Genomic DNA, 24,515 nt, shown 5'->3' on the forward strand with positions numbered 1-24,515 from the left:
GTTGTATATCATATTATTTATAATATATTAATAGTATTATGTACGTAATATAATTTTCTTTTTTAGTCTAACTTTTTTTTAGTTATGAGACCATGTGTTTTAACTTAAAACTTTAATTTTTTTTCGCTTTATTTTGCAATAATTGCTACAAGAGAATTACAGATCTATAGATTTACAAAGAAAATTAAAGTAAAATGCTAAATAATAGTAATACATTAAATACATGTCTATATATTTGATTATTCATCATGATGATGTTTTCTAAAAAATCTACTAAAAGATCTTGTTTTTGAGGAAGATCTTGATCTACTTTCATTTGTTAATCTCAAAAATTGAGGATCTTGTGCATGATTTGATCTACCTCTTTCTTCATTTATTAAGTTAGTATATGAAGAATTTCTTGATGTTGTTGGACTTAAAAATCCACCACCATTTGATTTTTTAGGTTTTTCCTTTTTATTATATGGTGATTCATCCATTGGAATTTTTTTAATCCAATTAATAAAATAATCTTCTGAATCTATTGGATCTTTTAAGGTTTCTATGTAATTATATGTGGGCTTTACTATAATAACTGGTACTAATGCACATTCTAAGAAATGTTTTGATAGCGATGATTTACTTAAAAATGACATATACCCATGGTTGTGGTTGTGATTTTCTTTGGCGTCGTTATAATGATGAGTTCCTATAATCATCATTGATGGTGTATATTCTGAAATTGCGTTTTTTAATAATTTTAATGGTTTTCCAATGACTATTTCAAATATGAGAGAGATCTTTTTGAAGTGAACATTTAATTTTTCAAAAATTTTCAAGTTGTAATTGGCTTGAGCTTTATCTATATTTTGAGCTTTTTTCTCATCTAATACTTGTAGTATAATAATCGTATCTCCATTAATAATCATTTCGTCGAATAACCATTCTATAGCTTTTGTACTCTCCAAGTCGTTGTTAAATCCGACTAACCAAGTTTTATTATTTCTTCTAAATTTAAAATCTGGATGTTTAAATTTTAAAGTTAATGATTTTTTAGTTCCATGTGGTGTTGTATCGAAAGATACACCTCTTGATAAACTTGGTTTTATCTTGTTGGAATTTGTACTATTTGAATTTGTTAATGAAGAATTATTTATACTATCAATGCTATTTGGGTAGTTATTTGTGGTATTTAAAGTTAATAAACTTGGTGAAGATGACGAGTTTGATATTCTAGGTGGATTTGTGCCAGTAGTTAAAGGTGAGCCAAAATGGAAAGTATTTTCATCATCACTATTTACAGGTGAAATGATAGGTGTGCCATTGTTAGAACTAACCGGACTTGAGATGTCAGGCGATAATATTCCGTTGTTATTGCTGTTATTTGAATCATAATCATCATAATATAATCTACCTAATAAATCAGTTGAATTATTTTGTTGTTTATATAATTGTATAGAATCATCACTTTGATGATATAATTCAGCATTTAATCTAGTATTTCTATCTGTCAAAGTTTCCTTTTTTTCCTTGGATTTCTTTGAATTTGATTTTTTTAAAATGTTACCTTCTCCATTAGAGTTTGGATCTTGAATTGGTTGTTGTTGTTGTTGTTGATCTTCTTCTATTTCTTCTGTGGAACTCATTAATTTCTTGTACTAAATTAACAGATCTAAATGCGATAAAGCCGTTTCAAAGTTGAATAGATATATATTTCCGAGTCGTTTGACTAAATGTTTATGATTATTATGAATATGTGTTCTTCACTTTGAATATGCGTTGATTTATGTATTAGTAATAATATTTCCTATTAATCAATAATAAATATACTAGATAGATATGTACCAATTTAAAAATCTTGAAGCATTAAAGATATGAAAGTAAGTAAATCCTACACGGATTTAAAGCTACACAAAAGCAAAAAATAAATAAGAAGGTGATTTTTTCTAAAATTTGGCAACCCTCTTTAGATAGTAGTTTTAAAATCAACCATATTCGTCCAATGCGAAGGAGAACTCAATTTCCTTCAATATAATTGATTTAAAAGGATTGGTTAGAAAAATAAAGTTTGCAATAAGTTTCTAGTATTTGAAAAGTCTAGCAACGCGTAGAGGTGGTGACTATTAAAGATTCTAAACTTGGGTCCTTTTTTCCTACACAATGTCTACGTCGAAAATGAAGAAAAACTCAGAAGCTACATCCATTACGTCAGGTACAATTATCGCAAGAGTCATTTTAATTAAATGTTTGTCCAAAACTGGAAGATCTCTTCTCAATACTTACAAGATCCAACTGGAGACCCAGCCCAATGGGGACTTGATAGACAGTTATATAGATTCCCTCGAGTGGATTTGCTATAGCATATTAACTTTATACTTGAACTTTGGAAACAATAGGATAATCAAGGAATTTGATCAATTGTTTAAGTTGGTTATAGATACCATAAGTCAGAACCAAATTTTAAATTGTTTGATGTTACCGTGTTGTATTATTATTGGTTATATTATCATTGCCAGATATTGAATGTTGCTAAACAATCCACCACTATCGATTATATAGGGAATGATTTATATGAGAAATTAGTGCTATCGATTCAGAGTGATGACTGAGGCACCAAATGTGTGTTAAAGTAAGGGTGGAGTGAATTTCAAGTACGAAATAGCTGCATTTTCCATGAGGATTTTATAGTTAAGAAACTAGAATTTGAAAATGACACAAACTAAATATCATTATAATTAGATTCAATGGATAACTTCAGCGAATTAAAGTAGTTACTATATTCAATTAAGTAGTGGCATGATTTAGACGTTACCCCGTTACTACGGATTAATATATAAACATTAAACCGGGTTTTATGTATTGGTTCAATCTATGTACAAAAAGAAAGTCCTCTATAATAATTCAGATCTACCATTATTTACATTTGAATTTTTTTCAACAATACCCCATAATCTATCCATTTTAATACCACCAACATTATCAACTATATAAAATTCTCTTTTGATTCCGGTGTTCGGGTTTTTTTCTTCCCAAGTAGTATAAGGTTTATAAACTTTAGGTGGTGGTGATAATTTTAAATTTGGATTATTGGAGATTTTTAATAACTCATTATATGTCTTTCCACCTGTAAATCCTAATTTTTCAATAATTAAATTCTCATCATTTACTAAATTGTTTAAAGTCTGTGGTAAGTTTTTATTATATAATCTGAAAATTCTAGTAACGTAATCTCTTGATTTATATTGTACTAATAAAACAGGTATAAATACACCAATTAACAAACTATAAGCAAAAGAGTCATCAAATTGTGAACTTTCAAATAATAATTTAGATCCATAAATCCCAATAACTGAAAAACTTAAAGTTAATCTCTTTAACATTGATACATATTTTGAAGCTGGTGCTTCATATATGGGAGCGTATGATAATCTATATTGTGGAGGTAATTGAGTTTTGAAAAATTTATCCCTTTCTTGTACAAATACTGGATCTTCTTCCAAAGTAGGGGACCAGGGATTATTATCACTTATTAAAGTATCTGATTCAACACTATCATCATTTGATTTGAAAGATTTTACTTTGAATGGGTTTTGAATTTGTCTAATGGATGAGGATGATAATGATTTGAATGGTATCAATTTATAGATATAAAATGACTCTGGAGTAATTAATTTAGACTGTTGATTTAATATTAGTCGGAACATTGTTTTATGTTATTATGATTACCCTATTAAATTTGGTTGTAAAGTCAACTAAGTTTATCTTTCCTCTGAAATTTTTCAATTAAAAAGATGAATTAATCTCTGTTTTCAATTATAACTTCTTTAGATATATAAATATAAAGTCTCAATATAATCCTTGTCTAATTAATCTCTTAATATTTTGGTTGTAGAATTTTTATATTTTTCATTATCTTTAACAAAACAATTTAAATCATAGAAGAAAAGAGAGAAGAAATTTTGATAATCAACTTTAAAATAAAAGAGACAAAAAAAATTTGAGGAGCATTACTTTAATTTTTAATTATTTTAATTGAAAAAGATAGAGATTTATTATTATTATTATTATTATTCTACAACTACATCTTTTATCAATCAATTGTAATTTAATACTATCCTTTAATCATCATATATTCAATTCTTATAATCAATTAGATAAATCAATCAATAATAATTTAGTATTACCACAACATAATGGATTCTGATGCAACTGAAAGATTTGTACCTGAATATCGTCGTACTAATTTTAAAAATAAATCACGTTTCCAAAGTGATGAATTAAGAAGAAGAAGAGAAAATCATCAAGTTGATTTAAGAAAACAAAAAAGAGAAGAAGTATTAGCCAAGAGAAGAAATTTCCAACATGATACTAATGATTCAGAAGATGAAGAAGAATTTAATTCAAATGTAAATAATGATGAGAATCAATTTTATAATAGATTAAGACAAGATTTACCTAAAATGATTGAAATGATTCAAGCTCAAGATTTTGATTCTCAATTAGCTGCAACGGTTAAATTTCGTCAAATTTTATCAAGAGAACATAATCCTCCAATTGATTTAGTTATACAATCAGGAGTTATACCAACTTTAGTTGAATTTATGAAAGATGATCATCCAGATATGTTACAATTAGAAGCAGCTTGGGCTTTAACAAATATTGCTTCAGGTAGTTCAACTCAAACCAGAATTGTTGTTGAAGCTAATGCCGTACCATTATTTGTTAATTTATTGTATTCTCAAAGTTTAGAAGTTAAAGAACAAGCTATATGGGCTTTAGGTAATGTTGCTGGTGATTCTGCTGATAATAGAGATTACGTTTTAAGTTGTGGAGCAATGGAACCAGTTTTGAATTTATTTAATTGTACTAAAATGTCATTAATTAGAACTGCTACATGGACATTATCAAATTTATGTAGAGGAAAATCTCCTCAACCTGATTGGAATATTGTTTCTCAAGCTATTCCAACTTTAGCTAAATTAATTTACTCCGTTGATTCAGAAACTTTAGTGGATGCATGTTGGGCAGTTTCTTATTTATCCGATGGTACTTCTGAAGCTATTCAAGCTGTTGTTGATGCAAGAATACCTCACAGACTTGTGGAATTATTAAATCATGAATCTACATTAGTTCAAACACCTAGTTTAAGAGCTATTGGTAATATAGTTACAGGATCAGATTTACAAACTCAAATTGTTATAAATGCAGGAGTATTAACTGCTTTAGCTCCGTTATTAAATTCTCCAAAAGATACTATAAGAAAAGAAGCATGTTGGACCATATCAAATATAACCGCTGGTACCTCAGATCAAATTCAAGCGGTTATAGATGCAAATTTAATTCCACTGGTTATAAGATTATTAATTCATGGAGATTATAAAACCAAAAAAGAAGCTTGTTGGGCAATATCAAATGCATCATCGGGTGGATTAACAAGACCAGAACAAATAAGATATTTAGTTAGTCAAGGTTGTATTAAACCATTATGTGATTTATTATCAGTAGCAGATTCTAAAATAATTGAAGTTACATTAGATTCATTAGAAAATATTTTAAAAATGGGAGAAATGGATAAAGAAGCTAATAACACTACAGTAAATGAAAATGCTTTGTATATTGAAGAAGCTGGTGGTATGGAAAAAATATTTGAATGTCAAAATAATGAAAATGAAAAAATTTATCATAAAGCTTATAATATTATTGAAAAATATTTTAGTGATGATGAAGATCAACAAATTGATGATGAAAACATCGTACCTGAGACTTATGGAAATTCTTTTGGATTTGGTATGAACGATAATTCTCAACAACAACAAAATTTTGAATTTTAAAAAATTAAATAAAAATACAATGAATTATATTTGTTATTACTTTATCTGTTTTTGATGAATATTTTGGTTTTTTGGTGTTTATTTTTTTGGTATTTGGTTTAGGCTCAAACCTTTTGTTTTAAGACTTGTGATGAAATTATAATTATTATTATTACAAACAAACTACTATCCTCATCTTTTCTTCTCTATATATATTCATACTTACCTCTCATTTACTTTTAACTCTGGCATCTTCTAATAAATATTTAATTTAATATGTTCATGTAGTATTCATCTCTTATATTACATAATCTACTTTATTATTATCTCCTATCAAATTCAACTCTAGAAATGCTGCTACCAACTTAGATGATAAGATTCTATACATTAAAGATTTTTCAAATTTATTGCAACTCCACTTACCACGTTTAGAAGTTATAGATGTATTAATAGACAATTATAGATTAAAGTAACTTCAAGTATGTCAAATAAAGAAGATACTTCAATTCCAATTCCTGTTATAGAACAGGAACAAAAAGAACAATCTACTCATTCAAGTAATATACCAATTCCATCAGATCCCAAAAAACATAATCCTGTATCACCATTATCCTTATCATTACCAGATAATCATGACACTGATAGTATATCAAAAGTACTAGCAGATACTCAACCACAACCAACTCCAGCAACCGAGAAAGCAATTGCATCATTAGCTCCAATGTTGGAAAGCTTTACTCCTAAGACTAACGCAGAAGATTCTCAATCAAGATTGAATTCAATCTCATCATCGCCTGGAACATCAACTTCAAATGGTGTTGAAAATATGACTATAGATGAATTCCAACCATTAACTCATGAAAATTTATCAGGTGTTAAATCTCATTCTAATCTGTTTTCAAATATAAATTCTGCAGATGGATCAAGATTGAACAAAACATTATCAAATTCTTCAAATACTTCAAGAAAATCTTTCAGTCAAAATACAAACAAAGAATTTGTAAAATTACCAAAAATTGGTAAAATCGGAGTTTGTGCAATGGATGCAAAAGTTTTGTCCAAACCATGTAGAAGAATCTTAAATAGATTGATTGAAAATGGAGAATTTGAAACTGTTATATTTGGTGATAAAGTGATATTGGATGAACAAATTGAAAATTGGCCAACTTGTGATTTCTTGATTAGTTTTTTCTCAACTGGGTTCCCATTAGATAAAGCCATAGCTTATGTTGAATATCGTAAACCTTTTATAATAAATGATTTAGTTTTCCAAAAAGCACTTTGGGATAGACGTATTGTTTTAAGCATTTTGAATCATGCTAACGTTCCTACTCCAGAAAGAGTTGAAATCAGTAGAGACGGAGGTCCATATTTAGAATTAAAATTATTGGAAAGATTAAAAGAAATCGGGTTCAGTGATGAAAAATTACATGCTATGAGTAATCAAAAGGAACCAGATTGGGAAATGGTTGATGATGACACTTTAAGAGTTGGTGATAAAATTATCAAAAAGCCATTTGTGGAAAAACCAGTTGATGGTGAAGATCATAATGTTTATATTTATTATCCAAAGGCGACTGGTGGTGGAGGTAGAAAATTATTTAGAAAAATTGGTAACAAATCATCCGAATTTGATCCTGATTTAACATCACCAAGAACAGATGGATCTTTTATATATGAGAACTTTTTAGATACGGACAATTTTGAAGATGTTAAAGCCTATACTGTGGGACCTAATTTTTGTCATGCAGAAACTAGAAAATCTCCCGTGGTTGATGGTATTGTAAGAAGAAATACTCATGGTAAAGAAGTTAGATATGTTACTGATTTAAGTGATGTTGAAAAAATTATGGCGAGATCAGTAAGTGCTGCTTTTAAACAAGCAATATGTGGATTTGATTTGCTAAGAGTTAATGGGAAATCTTATGTTATTGATGTTAACGGATTCTCGTTTGTTAAAGATAATAATGAATATTATGATTCTTGTGCTAGAATATTAAGAGATCTATTTATTGATGCTAAGAAATCGAGAGATTTAATGAAAACAAGAGTTCCTAAGTCATTACAAAGAAGTCAATTCGAGGAGAAAGAACAAAAATGGGTATTTAAAGGGATGGTTAATGTTATTAGACACGCCGATCGTACACCAAAACAAAAATTTAAATATTCTTTTAAATCCCCAGTATTCATTAGCTTGTTAAAAGGACACACTGAAGAAGTTATTATTAGAGCAGTTCCAGATTTACAGATTGTGTTGGAGACTGTTAAAGTTGCGGAAGAAAAAAAATTGGAGGATCTTAAAAAGTTGAAACAATTAAGATTGGCTCTCGAAAAGAAAATGAACTTCCCTGGTACTAAGATTCAAATTAAACCATCGTTAAATGATCAAGAAGTTGTTGAAAAAGTCCAATTGATCTTGAAATGGGGTGGTGAACCAACACATTCAGCAAAGCATCAAGCTACTGATGTAGGTGAACAAATGAGACAAAACTTGAAATTATTGAATCGTGAGGCATTGAATGATGTTAAAGTTTTTACATCATCAGAAAGAAGAGTAATCACCAGTGCTCAATATTTTACAACAAGCTTACTAGGTTTAACTGATGAACCATTACCTGAAGATTTCCTTATTGTTCGTAAAGATCTTTTAGATGATTCAAACGCTGCTAAAGATTTAATGGATAAAGTAAAGAAAAGATTAAAACCATTATTAAGACAAGGAGCAGAAGCACCATCACAATTCACATGGCCTCCAAAAATGCCACAACCATTTGAAGTTATAAAAAGAGTATGTGAATTAATGAATTTTCATCATCAAATAATGAATTATAATTTTGAAACTAAAAATGTTCAAGAATTTCAAACTTCTTGGTGTTGTGGTGAAGATCCTTTCTTATTTAAAGAAAGATGGGATAAATTATTTCAAGAATTTATAAGTGTTGAAAAAACTCATCCTTCAAAAATTTCTGAATTATATGATACAATGAAATATGATGCATTACATAATAGACAATTTTTACAAAAGGCATTTGCATTTGATCCAAATGATGAAAAATTATTAGAAAGGTTAAAAGAATCATGTGGTGGTACTGCTACTTCTTCTGGTTTAGTTAGTGAATATCCTATAAATATATTGGCAATGAATAATTTTAAAATCCCAGATACTTCAACCACCACAAATCAAAAAGAATCAAGTTCTTCACCAGGAGCATCAGCTGGCTCATTGGGTTGGGTATTAAGTGGAGCAACAATGGATGGATCAAACAATAAGGCATCAAAACCACCACAAAATCCATTTGATCATCCAACTTTTGCAAGATTAAGAGAATTATATAGATTATCAAAAGTATTATTTGATTTTATATGTCCACAAGAATATGGAATAAAAGATGAAGAAAAATTAGATATTGGATTATTAACTTCATTACCATTAGCTAAACAAATATTAAGTGATATTCAAGATATGAAAAAAAATATTTCATCACCTTCAGTAGTTACTTATTTTACTAAAGAAAGTCATATATATACATTATTAAATGTAATTTATGGATCTCAATTACCTATGAAAATTGCAAGAAATGCATTACCAGAATTAGATTATTTATCACAAATTGTATTTGAATTATATGAAGCAGATGATCCAACTTGTTCAACAGGTAAAAAACATAGTATAAGGTTATCATTAACTCCAGGTTGTCATACTCAAGATCCTCTTGATGTACAATTAGATGATGATCATTATATTGGTTGTATACCAAGATTAAGTTTAACAAGACATTTAGATATGGATTTAGTAACTCAAAGATTAAAATCAAGATTTTCAAGAGTTTCTTTACCTAAACAATTCACACCCGTTAATATTTCTAGTCCATTAGTTAGTGGATTATAGAGAATTTGTATTAGTTTTTGTATATCTACAATTAATATTTATTTATTAATATATTAAAATTTTTATTAAATATTTCTATTATAATTATATATCGTATCTATATGTACATCTTATTGTAATTAAGCATTTTCATAATTTTCCCAATTATCAATGATTTTTTTAATCTTTTCAGATTTAGTTAATTCATAAACATTTTCAAAATATTCTTTAGTTAATTCAAATGGTTTTGCAGTTAAATTGGGTATATATTTACCAATTAAATCATGAGGTTTTATAGAAGATTTTGGGATTTTTTTACACAAGAATCTTTGGAATGGTTTTACACCTGACATTAGATAAGATGAATGGAATGGAACTGAAATTCCTTTTAATGGTATAACTGCAAATCCTCTTTCTAATTCTATTGGTTGTGGTTTTTGTTCTGATTTAATCTTAACTTCATCTATTATTTCATACAAATGATTTGTAACTTCTTCAATTGATAATTTTTCTTGTAATTTAACAATATCAATTTTATTTATCTTGAGCACATTCAATACATTAGTTAAAGTATCTAAACATCTTAAATCACCAGCTGCGACATATTGTTGATTTTCAACGTTATAATTAACAATTTCTAACAACCAGCCAGTTCTTTTACTTGTTTCTTCAACAACAAATCTTAATGCTGCATCATTAAAAGTGGCACTAATTCTACTTGGATTAATAGCACACATTCCATAATTTGAACGACCTAATTCATCTCTTGGTACTGCAACTTGCATAGTCATACCTCTATAAAAAACAACATCAACTAATGATTCAATAGGCATAACGTTAGCTAATGAACTTAATGCAGAATATTCACCTAATGAATGACCAGCATACATTATATCTGATGGTATCAAACCTTTTGATTTTATATCTTCGTAAGCGGCTTTTTCCATTAATGTTAATGCAGGTTGAGTAAATTGAGTAGCTGATAATAACCCAGTTGGTGATACAAAAGTAAATGAATTGGTATTATCATCAATATCTTTGAAAATTTTTTCGGATTTTAATTCACCATCTTCACCTATGGTTTCAAACATCATTCCAATATAATTGTCTCTAATGATTCTACCTTTTGCACCACCAAAATGTATAGTTAATTCATTTGGATTATTTTGTACAATATCTAATATGGAGAACCCGTAATTGTTAATAAAATGTTTATCAGCTTTATCCCACACTTCTTTTGCAACTTCTGAAGAATTATATAAATCCATACCCATCCCTTGTTCTTGTGAACCTTGACCAGTAAATACATATGTAGTTATAGGTTGTTCAATTTCCGCTTCACCAATTAATACTGGAGTATCAGTTTCAATATTTTTAGTTTGAACTTTTATAATTTTACGTCCATTAATCATACCAACATGTTCCATAGTTGTTTGTAAAGTATCATTAGGTAATACCATACCAACAAATTCACATTTAAAAGCACGAACTCTTGAAGCAACATTATTAGCTGCCCATTCTTCAACTAATCCTCTGATTGAAGCAGATGAATACATTCCATGAGTTATAGTACCTGGTAATTTAGCATAAGCGGCAAATACTCTTGAAACATGAATTGGATTATAATCACCAGAAACAATAGCATATGGTTCATTTGTACCTGGAGCTTTTGAAATTAATTCTTCACTTGAACTTATTGGAATAGTATTTTCAAAAGTAACTGCTTCTTCAATAGTTTTACCATTTCTTGATAAATAATCAGTTACTGGATTACCATATGATACACCAGCTTCGTAATTTACTTCACCAACTTGGATAATTTCCTTTGTAGGTAATTCCATAAATACTTGACCAGTAGTTATAATTGAGGAATATACATTAGATGATTTGAATTTATATGTTGATTCACATCTGAAAGTTAATTGATCAAATTCAACATCTTTAGTTAAATGAAACCATTCTTTTGATCTTAAAACAGCTAATTCTTTTGAATTTTTAAAAGCAACTTGTACTGGAGTTTCAGTGACTTTTTGGAAAGTATTTTCATAATCAACATATTCACCTCTATATAAAAATTGTGATGAAACTTCCATAACTGGTTTACAATCACGATAAATAGTACCAACAACTTCAACTAATTTACCACTTGGTTGATTTAAAACAGCTTTAATTTCAGCTTTTGTAGATACAATATCATCTTTTTTCAAAGGAGCAGCACCAGGAATCATTTTATAACCATTTGATAAATGAACTAATTTTAATAAATCTCCATCAACTGTTTTTGGAAATATAGCTTTAATAATAGCTTGCCATCCAATAACAATAGCAAAATCCATTGGTGCTAAGGTAACTTTACCAGGTCTATTTACAAAAGCTTCACATTTATTACCTATAGCATGAGTAAATTCAGCAATATCTTTACCAGTAACTTTAATTGCACCACCTAATATGTGTTCTTCAACATTAATATCTAAATCAAATGGAATTCTAGAACCAAACCATAATTTCCAATAAAATTCTTTAATTCTGTGATTTCTAGTAATCATATCTTCAACAATTGGTGCAAATCCATCTTCTGGTTGATATTTATATATGAAAGGTAATGCAATTGGGTCACCATCTGCTGTTCTATGTTCAATTAATTCTAAAATTATAGAATCTGGTTTGGTTGAAGAAATTTTAACAACTGGTACTAAATCACCTTTAACTTTTTCATAAACTGTTAATGTGTTGGTTTTACTATTGATAATAACTTTTGAATGAGGAGCTGGAGCTAAAATATCATGTACTGAATTTGAAACATGTTTTGAGCCTTGTACAATTCTATCAGTTGATATAAAGGCTTGTAACCAATTAATTTTTGATCCAGCTAATAATTTCAACCATTTTGATTTTTCAGGTACTTTGGACTTAATTTCATATGTAGTTTCAAGATCATTGTGATCAATGGTGACATTAGTTAATGATTTAATTTCAACTGGTTTTGAACCACCGAAATATTCAACAATTGGAATTTTAGATTCATCACCATTATATTCATCAATAATTAATTTTTTGATATGACCTTCATGAATATTATCTAAAATTTCACCAATTGGTTCATCTACTTTATTAGTAAATTGACAAGCAACAGGACCATGTAAAATACAAGTTCTTTGAACATCTTCATCAACAACAGATTCTAAATCTTCAGATTGCCATAATGAATCCTTTTTAAAGAAAAATTCAAATCTTTCATCTAAAACAGGAACAAATGGTGCTGGTTTTTGTGTAGGTCTCATTGCACACATCAAAAAATAATCACAATCTTCTTCTGAAATTAATTGAGTTTTAGCTAATGGGAATTCTTTAAAGAATCTAGCAATAAATTCATATGGTTCTTGTAATTGATTAAAATTTTGTAAAATTGAAATCTTGGTGGTTGTTGAAAATCTCTCTTCAACTCTTCTTAAATAATCACCAAAGAAATTTCTTAATGAATTATCAATCCATCTTTTGGATTTTTCAACATACATTAACTCAATTAATCTATTTGCAACTTCTTGATAAGTCATATCTTGTAAATCACAAACACCTTGTGAATTTTTACCAAACCATGGTTTTTGAGAATCTTTATTTAATTTATCAATTATATAATCTTTCTTTTTAGTTAATGCTTCCATTAATTTATTTTTTGGTAGATTGAAAATTGTTTCATCCAATTCTTTCCAAAATAAAACACCTCTAGTTGCAATTTTATGAATTGGTTCTCCCATTTCTGATTGAACAGTAACTATACCACCAGTTGGTTTTTTATAAGTTTGTTCCCATTGAGAATCATCAACACCTGTACATTTTGCAATCAATTTTTTGGCTTCTAATGAAGTTTTAGCTTCTTTTGCAGTCATAACTCTTGAACCAAATAATACACCATCAAATGGCATTGGTGGATAATTGAATTTTTTAGACCAAGAACCAGTTAAATATGGATAAGTATCTTCATCTGAACCAAATCCTGAACCAGCAACTAATATAATATTTGAACATCTTCTAATTTTAGAATACATTTGTATAATTGGCTGATGGAAATCTTCAAATGAATGATGACCACCACCTCTACCACCAGTCCATTGTAATACAATTGGGAAATTTGGGTGTGCTTTTGCAATAGTAATAACTTGACTTATAGAATCAATTGAACCTGGTTTTAAACCTAAATGAGTTAAACCTAATTCTTCAATATATTCAGTTGCAACTTCTAATGAAGGAACACCAGCACCAATAGTTAATGATTGAACTGGATAACCTTTTTCCCTCAATTCTTTAATTAATGGAATACCCCATTGTAACATTCTTGGATTAACATAAATTAAATTTATACCTAAACTATACCCTGGTTTTATATTTTTAACAACTTCATCAATTGCTTCAGTCATCATTGGAGCAGTGAAATAACCACCACCTGCAATTTCAATATGATAACCTGCATTTATTGAAGCAGCAACAATTTGGGGATTTACAGTAGTTGGAGTCATTCCTGGAATCATTAATGGAGCTCTACCTAATAATTGTGAAAATTTAGTATTAACATAAGTTTTACCATTAGTTGTTTTAATTAATGTTGGTTTAAATTCTTGTAACCAATTTGTTGCCCATTTAATTTGTTTATTTTCTGATTTATTAAAAATTTCATGTTTAAAACCATATTCATCATCTAATGGATTTGAATCTAATGAACCAGCAATAATAATCCTTGCACCAGTACCTTCTTTATTTCTATGAGTTAAAACACCTAACCCAGAAACACCACCTGGTCCAAAATCAAGTATATGACTTGCTTTATGATTTGTTGCTAATTCCCAATGAACTGGTAATTCAGTAATTAAATTAACTAATCTTTCATTTAAATTTTTTTCATCTTGTAAATTTTTACCATCAAAAGTATCATAAACTGGAATTTTTAATTTATCAAATTTTAAATTTGAAACATCTTCTAAAATCAATTCAGTTGCATCAGCTAATAAATGGGAATGAAATGGTGAAAAAATCGGTAAAAATCTATTTGTACATTTCAATTTTCTTTCACTAAAAGGAATTCTTGATTGATCTAATCCATTTGGTGCTTTATTATTTCTTAAATTTAAATTAAAACCATATAAAGATTCTGGTGGACCTGATAATACTAGATTTCTTGCACCATTAATTAAACTTATTGCAATATGTTTTTCTTTTGGTAAATGATTATTTGTTTGTTCAATAAATTTTTTAACTTTATCAATTGATAAATCTCTAACTGATAACATTGGTGATGGTCTACCTTCACCATTATTTAAAGAATCTTGTAACATAGTTGGTGGTAAGGTAGTTCTTGGATAAATACTCAAACATCTTGAACCAATATAAAACATTAATGAACATGCTTTTATAGAATTTGATAAAAATGAAGACCAATCAGAAGAACTTGATATCGCAACTGCAGTGATTAAACCTTGTGAATGACCAGTTGACCAAGATATAGAATCTCTAAATTCACCAGGATTTATACCCAAGATTTTACAAGTTATTGTATAATGACATAATTGAATTATACAAATTATTGGACATGAAACAGGAACACTTAATAAATAATCTTGATCAGGAGTAGTTTCTGGATGTTTTAACCATCTTAAAATATTTAAACCTTGAGTATAAATTTTATCAAATTCTGAATTTTGTTTAACTAATTTATTTAATTCATCAGTTATTGGAATTAATAAATCTTCTACAATTAAATTTTGATATAAATTATAAATTTCTCTTAATTCTTCAAAATAATCATCTGTATTACCTTGACCACCAAAAATTGCAGCTAATTTTGCATCACCAGTTTTAGAATGATATAATAAATTTGAAGATTCATTTTTAATATTATTGGTAATTTGTTGATTACATTGATAATAATTTTTAACTAAATTTTTGATTTTTGTTGTAGTTGTTGGATAATTTTCATCTTGTAAAATTTTAACAGCAAATGAATGAATATCATTATTTGATAAAAAAGTAGATTCAAAATCTTTTATTGAATTTTTTAATATTTCTTCTTGATTTGGTTGTAAACTTATAAAACCTAAAAATTTACCATATAATTCTACTGGACTTGATGGTTCATTATCATCAGCAAACCCCTCAGTTGGTTCAGGTAAAGTTTTTATAAATTGATCTTTTAATTGTGAATAATTTATAAATAAATTATGTGGTACTAAAAAAGTATGTTCAATTGATCCATGATTTAATTGAAATGGTCTATGAGTTGACATCTTTTATTATTATGTATAAATATGTGATTGAATAGTAAATTAAATTAAATTGGATTAGTATTGTGAATAGGTATAAATTGAATAATTAAAAATGAATATATTAATGAATGTAAAAGCTGAAATCAATTAAATGATTTTTGATTTAGTAATGATTATAATAGTCTAAATTTGGAACGACCAATTCAAATATGAAACTATTCAATTAATACAAAAAGGAATAGATCTGTAAAATAAAAAAGACAAATATATCAAAAGAATGAAAAAAATGATTATAGATAGATAAGTAGTTTTATAAATATAATTTACAATTTTAGCCATCGTCATAATATAATATATTTATAAAAATTAATTTGGTTGTAAAAAATAATATTTTAATGTTGGTTAAAAATATTACCTAGTGAAAAAAAACACCAACAAAAATAATTTATAATTTTTTACACAAAAAAAAATAAAACAATTATTTACGGGAGAGCTTTTAACAAAGAGAAAAGAATCTATCTAACAATAAATGAAGAAATATACAAATTTAAGGGAATTATAAGGGATATAGTATATGGAATTTTGATCAATAGTTATGCATGAAGAGATTTAAGCAATAGGTTTTATTAATACAATTTAATACTATATTCAAAATCATCTTCATCTAAATTTATCCGTTTATTCTAAACTTATAAATTAACAAGAAAATCTGAACTTAAAATTCAAAAAGAACTTCGGACTTTTTTTAAAAGATTTATACACAAAAATTTATTATTGTATCTCTTTCTGTACGTTTTATAAAAAAAACGTTGGTTGTATTAATTGGAAACAAAAATTTGAAAATCAGTTGGTAGCTACACAATTTGTTATAAATAGAAAGAGAAACCCAACACTTTATATATGCAAAAATATTTTTTGAATGTTGGTTTAATAACAAAAATTTAATCTGGAACAACAATTTTAATAATAAAATATTATATTTATTGTCGCATTTGTATCAAATTTTATGACTTATATATTGGAATTAGTCTTTGCCTCCTTATTATTGATGCAAAACTATAATCATTAGTATCTATTGGAAAGGTTATTATTAATACCCTTAATTTTTTTCTATTTATTTCTCTTATACCGCAAATCCCAGTCTAACAATGAATTAAACTTTAATCAAAGAATTTAAAGTTAAAGAGTTCAACTAATTTCATGAATTAGTTTAAATAAGATTGTCTTGTGTTAATTCTTTTATCCCATAGCCCAAATTAATAGTACAAATTTTGTGGATTGTTTTTTGAAAAAATTTGGTTGCAAATTGAAGCAAAATATTAAAAGAATTGTATATATGACACTTTACCATTTTATAAAATAGTACTAAACAACTTCTCCTGTGAACCGTATTTACCACTGAAATGATTATTTATTTCACTTACTACCAAAAAGATTAATTATTTTGTCAGTACCTTACAATCTATTCAATGACCATGTAATATCGTATTCATTCTTTACAACTAAATTTTAATATGAGCTCGTACCATTTTCGCATAGTGTCTTGTCTTAAAACGCGTCGACCTGTCAAATAAATTTCGTTTTGTTAGTGAGACACAAACAAAAAAGATAACAAAAATTTATTTCTTAAGAGATATAAAAAAATTTGATCCCTCAGTATCAAATCATTCAAAATTAAATCTTTATATTACAATATCTATATATTAAACCTTTAATAAAATGTCAAGACTAATATTGAAATCATCTTTGGGATTAGGTAGTTTAGGAATAGCTTCATATTTCTGGGGTTTAGGAGGTAATAAATCAAATTCATCTCCATCTACACCATTACCACCATCATCATCACCACCAAATTCAAATTCAAATTTACCAATAAAACCACCATCTACACCAACACAACAACAAGTATTTGATCCATCATCAATAAATCCAGAAGCATTTTTTAAATATGGGTTTCCTGGGCCAATACATGATTTATCACCACATTCAGAATTTATAAGTTGTTATGATAGATCTAAAAGAAATCCATATTGGGTAGTTGAACATTTAACAAAACAATCATTAGCTAAATCAATTGATAATGGAGATAGGAAAAAATCCATTTTCAAAGAAGATGAATCCATACCTGCAAAATTTCGTAATAAATTACGTGATTATTTTAGATCTGGATATGATAGAGGTCATCAAGCTCCAGCAGCAGATGCAAAATTTAATCAATTAGCAATTGATGAAACTTTTTTATTAACTAATATATCCCCACAAGTTGGTGATGGATTTAATCGTGATTATTGGAGTCATTTTGAAGATTTTATACGTCGATTAACCACAAAATATGATGATATAAGAGTAATGACAGGTCCTTTATATTTACCTAAATTAATGCCAGATGGGAAATACCGAGTTTCTTATGAAGTTATTGGATCACCACCAAATATAGCTGTCCCTACTCATTTTTTTAAGTTAGTTGTTGGTGAAAAAATCGGTGATAATCAAATAAGTTGTGCTGCTTTTGTTTTACCAAATGATATAATAAATAATAATACTCCATTAATACAATTTCAAGTTCCAATTGATGCATTAGAAAGATCTTCTGGTTTAGAATTATTACAAAAAATTCCTTATTATAATAAAAAAGATCTTTGTAAAGAAGTTAAATGTGAAATTATTGTTAGGGAATTTCCTAAACAAGTTAATAATGTTTTAGCATTACCTTCTGGTGGGAAATGATAATAATGGAATAAGGTGAGTCTTTAATAACATGTATAGATTTATAGATGACTTTGCTTTCAATTAATAAACGAATTTTGATTAATAAAAATTGAGGCTTTTAACTAATTTCAAGGAAATTACAAGTTTTAGTAAACAATCTTGTTTCAGATCTTGAGAAGCATGTGTAAATTTATGAATGCTTTTGCTTTCACTTAATAAACAAATTTTGATTAATGATAATTGAGGCTTTTTCCTTATTTTTCAAGGAAATTACAAGTATTGTAAACAATCTTGTTTCAGATCTTGACCAATAGCCCCATTAAAAGATCTAGAGAAGATATCTACAGACTATAATTATTTTTGGTATAATATATATATTAAATTAAATTTTACTCTATTATTATGATTACTAGTAGTAGAACAACAACAACGTTATTAAACAAAAATAAATGTAAACACTTTTTAATTTTTCAAATTGATAAAACTGAATTAATCTTTATTCTTATTATAAATTAAGCATTCAACAAAAAAAGCTTTCTCTATAATTTTAAACTTAGATTAATAAAGCAACACCAGCAGCAACAGCACCTGCAACAGCAAAAGTAGCACCTGAAGCAACATTACCAGCATTAGCTGATGAACCACCACCAGTAGAGTTTTTACCACCTGCACCACCTGCAGCAGTACCATTAGAAGCACCACCAGCAGCAGTACCATTAGAAGCACCACCAGCAGCAGTACCATTAGCTCTTTTATAAAGATCAACATCATCTCTTTTAACTAAAATTGATGAAGCTGATTTACCAGCTAATTCTGAATATTCTGATGGTGAAATAACAACAGTAGTAGTGGTTGGATGTGGAGTTTTATTGAATCTACCATATTTATGAGTAGTTTCAGTAGCATAAACAGTAACAATTGGAGCTTTTTCATGATCTTTTGGTCCTTTACCTGCTAAAACTGAAGTAGCAACAAAAGCTAAAGCTGTGATTGAGAATTTCATTATTATTAGATTAATTGATTAAAGGTGATTGAATATATGTTTAAAATTAATGAATGGAAAAAGGTATTTCTTAGTAGTAATTGATTATAAAAGATACTTTTTACCCTCTTTTAAAAGAAACTCTAAAGTAAAAAACTCAAAAAAAAATGAAAAACTTTTTGGTGAGAGAGAGAGAAAAATCAAAAATATTTTAATCTTAGTGGAATATTTATTTATTTTATTAATTTTAGTAAATTAAATGTTAGTCGTGTAAAAATGGTAAATTTTATAACCATTAAAATAATTAAAAATTCCCTCAATAAAAAAAAAATTATAAAATCTAAAATAAACCAAAACATAAACAAATTAAAAAGAATTATTAATATAATCAATTTTTAAATTATGTCATTGGTTCAGATGCTTTAAGATTAATTTATCTTTATATACTTTATTACAATTTTGAGATCTGACCCAGACCTTTACAATTTAACCGTTTAAGATAGTTTCAATTCGTCTGAGAAGAGATGCACAAATAATTTAATGTAGTATCGTTTTATTTCTTTGAGCAATGAATAATTATAGGGGGTTTTCTTAATTCTAAAATGCCCACGATTTATCTTTTAATTTAAATAAAATTTCTTTTAATCAAAAAAAACGTATTATTAATAATATTTCTAATCAACTTGTTTTATTTTTTTCTTGACTATGAAAGAAATTGGTATTTCATGTTAATTGAAGACGGCAACTATATATTGCAATTATTGATCCGTGATGAACGAGATGGTTAAGTTTTTTGAGAGAAGAGGCTAATTCAATGCTGGTAGACGATCCCGGTTTAAACTTTTGAACCATAAGAATTTAAGAATTTGTATGGCTTGCTTTTCTTGATTGTGCATATATTCTAATTTTTAACTATTGATTGTTTGATCAATTCTACACTACTCATGGTATTGTGTGTGTTTTTTTTTATTACCGGTTAATATAACCGATTAAAGATTTATTATTTAATTTTGTTTAATCAAATAGGACTATTAATTGGTCTTACTCATTGATCAAACAACTTACCGTAACGGTTATTGCGATTGACCAATCTATTTACGTATTCTGTCTAGAGCAAGCAAACACTGACTATAGGCAAATAGGTCAATACATTGAGACTGCCTGGTGTTCTTTCAATTTGTTCTGTTACATCTTAATTAAATTTTCTGGTTTTCTCGGCTGATACAAAGATCAAAGTATAAAATTTCTTTTTTAAGACGATAACGCTTATTAACAATACTAAAATTTGAAACAATTTGATTATTATGGGCTTAAACGAAAAAATGATCTTACTTTGTACCTTTTCATTTTTAATTCCTATCATATCAAAGTTTATCCGGTTATATTTGATGAAGCTGTTTAGAATTAATGATAGATCTTTTGTCGCCTTACCTATAACTTAATGCGGCACTGAAATAAATTTACACCGTTTTGTCCTAAACTATGTTTTGCTCGGTTTTGTTACTTTGTTTTAAAACCGAATAAATCAATGTAGTACTCATACTTGGATTCAAGTTTGATATCAAACGGATGAGACCAGTTTACATCTCATTCTGTTGTCGTAATCAATTGAATGTTTGATTCAAAGCAAGATTCCCAAGATTTTATGAAGCTTTATCTTTGCTATACGAATTGGCGTCCCTATTCCCTCGCTTAAGGATATGTACATCAAGATTATTTTTCAAAGATTTTGATTGATTCACTTGAATTTGAATTCATTCAATTCTCTGCGGAAGAGTATATGTAATTTGTGAGTGAATGTAGTTTATAACTTGAATATTCAATTAGATTTAAGCATTTTTATATCTAATTTAATGTGACCATAAATTGACATAATCTCAAAAACTTCTCATCTTTATTGCAGCTTATTAATGATTAAAGAATTTTCATAATATAATCATTCAAGTCTTTGATAGCATTTGGAATAAAAACAATCCAATACATTTGCACTTTCAAATGAAATTCAAAAACTACGAATAGAAATGATTTATAACTTTGTTGCAATTGAAGGTCTAAAAAAAATAAAAAGGTGGGCAAATTGGAAACTAAATGCTATGGGTGTTTCAACTTTTGAGCTTTTTTAAACTTTTGATTTACTGTAAGGCAGTTTAATGAGTTCATTCGAATGATTTAGATGTCAAAAGTCAGTGTAAATTGTATATAGATCTTTGTAGATTATTCATTTTCCAAATAAATCAATTTTTTATAGTACATTTAAGATGATGATTTTTATACCAAAACTCACAAATTGTATACGAGGGATAGAGCAGGTAATTATTTGAACGATACGGTATCATCAAGAGTATTTTAAGCTGCTTTATAGAACAGGAAAGTTCTGAGCTTGACATAACAAATTTTAAAACAGCCTTTTTTGTGTAGCGTTTTACATCGAATTTTCTGTAGATCCATACTTAAGCTCAAATGTTGCAAGATTAAACAAAATTCAAAAAATCTTTTACATATTATTCAAAATGAAACATGCATTAAAATAATTTTTTTATTAAGCGCTTTAAAGTATAAGTAATATGAAATCAACCTTCCAATGCATATCCTAGATCAATACCTTCAAATTCATTAGCTAAATCAACTAATTTTGATTTTAACATTTTTAAATTTTCATTTTGAGATTTTAAAATAGGTAACCATTCAGCAACTCCATGTTGTAATATACCTTTTGCTCTTGATTTTCCAAATCTAACATTACCATAAGAACCATGTATAGTTAATCTTTTATTTTTAGATTTATAAGCAGCTCGATGTAAAATATTATTATTATAAAATACTAAATCACCTGGATTTAAATTAACTATTATTTGATTTGTAATAAATTCTTTTCTTCTTAATGAATCAATTGTTTTGGATCTTTCTTCATCTGTTCTAATTCTATTATGAGATTTAGGTATAACTATTAAACAATCATCATGAGTTAAACTTAAATTAAATTGAGCTCCAGCAAATGGGTAAGTTAATAAATCTTTAGCTTCTTCTTCTGGTGAAACTTCAGGTTTTATAGTATCTCTATGCCAATCTAATTCAAAATCAGTTAATGGATTAATTAACATATTTAATAATTCCATAGATATTTCATTTGTTTGAATTTGTAAAATATCAGAAACAACATTTAACATTTTATCATCAGCATACAAGTCATGGAAAGGATACGATTTTTCACCTAAGTTTGGATGTAATAATCCTGAAACACCCCATATATCAGGATTAAAATTTTTAGGCCATGGTGGATATTGTTTTCCTCTTGTACGTACAGTTTGTATATCTCCTTTTCGAGCCATATCAACTATTATTTCACTTGCTTTTGTATATTTTTCTATTTCTTCTGGTGTCAAGAAATTTTCAATTATTGTGAATCCATTTTCATTGATTTCGTCATGATATTTATGTGGAAGTTGAGTAGGTACTGGCATTATTCAAAGAAAGTATTTTTACTTGAATTTCAAGTAGATTTTAAATAAATTTGATTTGAAAAATTGATAATTCTTATATAGTCAAGTTGGTGATAAAAAACTGGGGTAAAAAAATCTAGATATTAATGGTTTATTTCAATGTAACCTTGTGACATGTAATGATATATTATAATTTATCATTTTTGACTAGTGATTTTGTAAATTGGACTGAATAGAACAATGTAACGTACTAACAATAAATTTAAAAATAAAAAGATTTAGATTCCGCACTCAAGAACGGAATATTTCTACTACATTTTTGAAAAGGGTCTATAAAAGGTTAGAATTACATTCATATGATTCAATACTTACCTTCAAGGAGTATATACTCTAATAAATTTATGAACTTATTAAATATGTATCAAATAGTAACAACATAACAGTGGAGAATTAAAATAGCGGACAATTAAAATAATCTATTAAATTATGCACAATTTTTTTCAGTTATTCATAAATACACTAACATTCATATTCAAATGACCAACATCGTCCATAGCTTCTTCTTTCTCATTAGCAAACTCTTTAGCTAATAAATCTAAATTTGTATTCCTAACTTTAAATGAAATTTCTGTTGCATTATTCAAATTGGAGCCTAGTACTAAATCTTCTTTATTGGCCATTAGTATTTGCAAGTTTTCTTTAGATAATGATTTTTGTGAATTTGATTGTGCTTGTTTTTTTGTTGGTTTCTTTTTTGTCAAATCTGGCCAAATACATTCTTGATTTCTAGATATGCATGCAATACAAATTGGTGAAGTTTCATCACATTTTTTTCTAAAATAATTGGTTAGTATATTATCCAATTGATACTTGATCCAATGCTTTGCAACATACTTTCTTTTTCTGCAGTTCAAGCAACCGGTCTTGCTTCTAAATCTTGTACCTATTATGTTATTGATTTTTATAGTTTTTTGTTGAAATCCATTATTGTGAACTGTTGAATTTTGTGGAGTTGGACTTTTAGTTGAATTTTTGGTCTCAAATGAAAGTGGCAGTTGGTCTATTTTGGTAAATGATGACGAGTCTAGTACTGAAAACATGTTTGTAGTGGAATAAGTTACTAAGGTAGATGATTTGAAAGATAAATAAATGAAAATACCTGGAAACTTTGAAAAATTGTCTGATAAGAAAAAAATTGGTTTATGTTAAACGACTTTTTGTGTCACTATATTTTACTAGACTTCAATAAATAGATACTTACCACTTAAAGTTTGCAATAATTCCTCAATCAAAATATTTTTAGAATTTCATTGAGAGGACTTTTGTTCTTAAAAGTAAATTACTCATTACTAAATGGAGTCACATGAAAAACGAATCACTAAAAACTCGAAGTAAAAGCTCGTTAGTTGCAAAAATTTGGAGTCAATTGGTAGTTTTGCAATTACCACTCAATATTAATATTGTTAAGAAATT

General features: G+C 27.5%; 9 protein-coding genes across 9 annotated transcripts; 3 read left to right on the plus strand and 6 right to left on the minus strand. All coding sequences in view use genetic code 12, as the record gives it.

Annotated features, from left to right (window-relative positions):
* Window positions 1–239: 239 nt before the first annotated feature.
* Window positions 240–1,625, minus strand: KGF54_000866 (uncharacterized protein; the record flags this gene model as incomplete). Its single annotated transcript, XM_051766825.1, has 1 exon — window positions 240–1,625. The coding sequence occupies one exon, from the start codon at window positions 1,623–1,625 to the stop codon at window positions 240–242; it is 1,386 nt and encodes a 461-aa protein (XP_051622080.1).
* Window positions 1,626–2,870: 1,245 nt separating this feature from the next.
* KGF54_000867 (uncharacterized protein) lies at window positions 2,871–3,683 on the minus strand (the record flags this gene model as incomplete). Its single annotated transcript, XM_051766826.1, has 1 exon — window positions 2,871–3,683. One exon carries the CDS (start codon window positions 3,681–3,683, stop codon window positions 2,871–2,873), a length of 813 nt encoding a protein of 270 aa, XP_051622081.1.
* A 489-nt stretch (window positions 3,684–4,172) lies between these two features.
* KGF54_000868 (karyopherin alpha) lies at window positions 4,173–5,810 on the plus strand (the record flags this gene model as incomplete). The annotated part of the gene is made up of 1 exon (XM_051766827.1): window positions 4,173–5,810. One exon carries the CDS (start codon window positions 4,173–4,175, stop codon window positions 5,808–5,810), a length of 1,638 nt encoding a protein of 545 aa, XP_051622082.1.
* Window positions 5,811–6,270: 460 nt separating this feature from the next.
* AFL1 (inositol polyphosphate kinase) lies at window positions 6,271–9,678 on the plus strand (the record flags this gene model as incomplete). Its single annotated transcript, XM_051766828.1, has 1 exon — window positions 6,271–9,678. One exon carries the CDS (start codon window positions 6,271–6,273, stop codon window positions 9,676–9,678), a length of 3,408 nt encoding a protein of 1,135 aa, XP_051622083.1.
* Window positions 9,679–9,797: 119 nt separating this feature from the next.
* FAS1 (tetrafunctional fatty acid synthase subunit) lies at window positions 9,798–15,932 on the minus strand (the record flags this gene model as incomplete). Its single annotated transcript, XM_051766830.1, has 1 exon — window positions 9,798–15,932. One exon carries the CDS (start codon window positions 15,930–15,932, stop codon window positions 9,798–9,800), a length of 6,135 nt encoding a protein of 2,044 aa, XP_051622084.1.
* A 1,698-nt stretch (window positions 15,933–17,630) lies between these two features.
* Window positions 17,631–18,638, plus strand: KGF54_000871 (ribonuclease; the record flags this gene model as incomplete). The annotated part of the gene is made up of 1 exon (XM_051766831.1): window positions 17,631–18,638. The coding sequence occupies one exon, from the start codon at window positions 17,631–17,633 to the stop codon at window positions 18,636–18,638; it is 1,008 nt and encodes a 335-aa protein (XP_051622085.1).
* A 535-nt stretch (window positions 18,639–19,173) lies between these two features.
* On the minus strand, window positions 19,174–19,623 carry PGA14 (Pga14p; the record flags this gene model as incomplete). Its single annotated transcript, XM_051766832.1, has 1 exon — window positions 19,174–19,623. The coding sequence occupies one exon, from the start codon at window positions 19,621–19,623 to the stop codon at window positions 19,174–19,176; it is 450 nt and encodes a 149-aa protein (XP_051622086.1).
* A 2,549-nt stretch (window positions 19,624–22,172) lies between these two features.
* Window positions 22,173–23,063, minus strand: KGF54_000873 (uncharacterized protein; the record flags this gene model as incomplete). The annotated part of the gene is made up of 1 exon (XM_051766833.1): window positions 22,173–23,063. One exon carries the CDS (start codon window positions 23,061–23,063, stop codon window positions 22,173–22,175), a length of 891 nt encoding a protein of 296 aa, XP_051622087.1.
* Window positions 23,064–23,542: 479 nt separating this feature from the next.
* KGF54_000874 (Zn(II)2Cys6 transcription factor domain-containing protein) lies at window positions 23,543–24,142 on the minus strand (the record flags this gene model as incomplete). The annotated part of the gene is made up of 2 exons (XM_051766834.1): window positions 23,543–23,876; window positions 23,937–24,142. 2 exons carry the CDS (start codon window positions 24,140–24,142, stop codon window positions 23,543–23,545), a joined length of 540 nt encoding a protein of 179 aa, XP_051622088.1.
* Window positions 24,143–24,515: the final 373 nt, after the last annotated feature.

The sequence above is a fragment of the Candida jiufengensis genome (assembly GCF_024610255.1).
Source record: "Candida jiufengensis strain CBS 10846 chromosome Unknown scaffold7, whole genome shotgun sequence".
Taxonomy (NCBI): domain Eukaryota; kingdom Fungi; phylum Ascomycota; class Pichiomycetes; order Serinales; family Debaryomycetaceae; genus Lodderomyces; species Lodderomyces jiufengensis.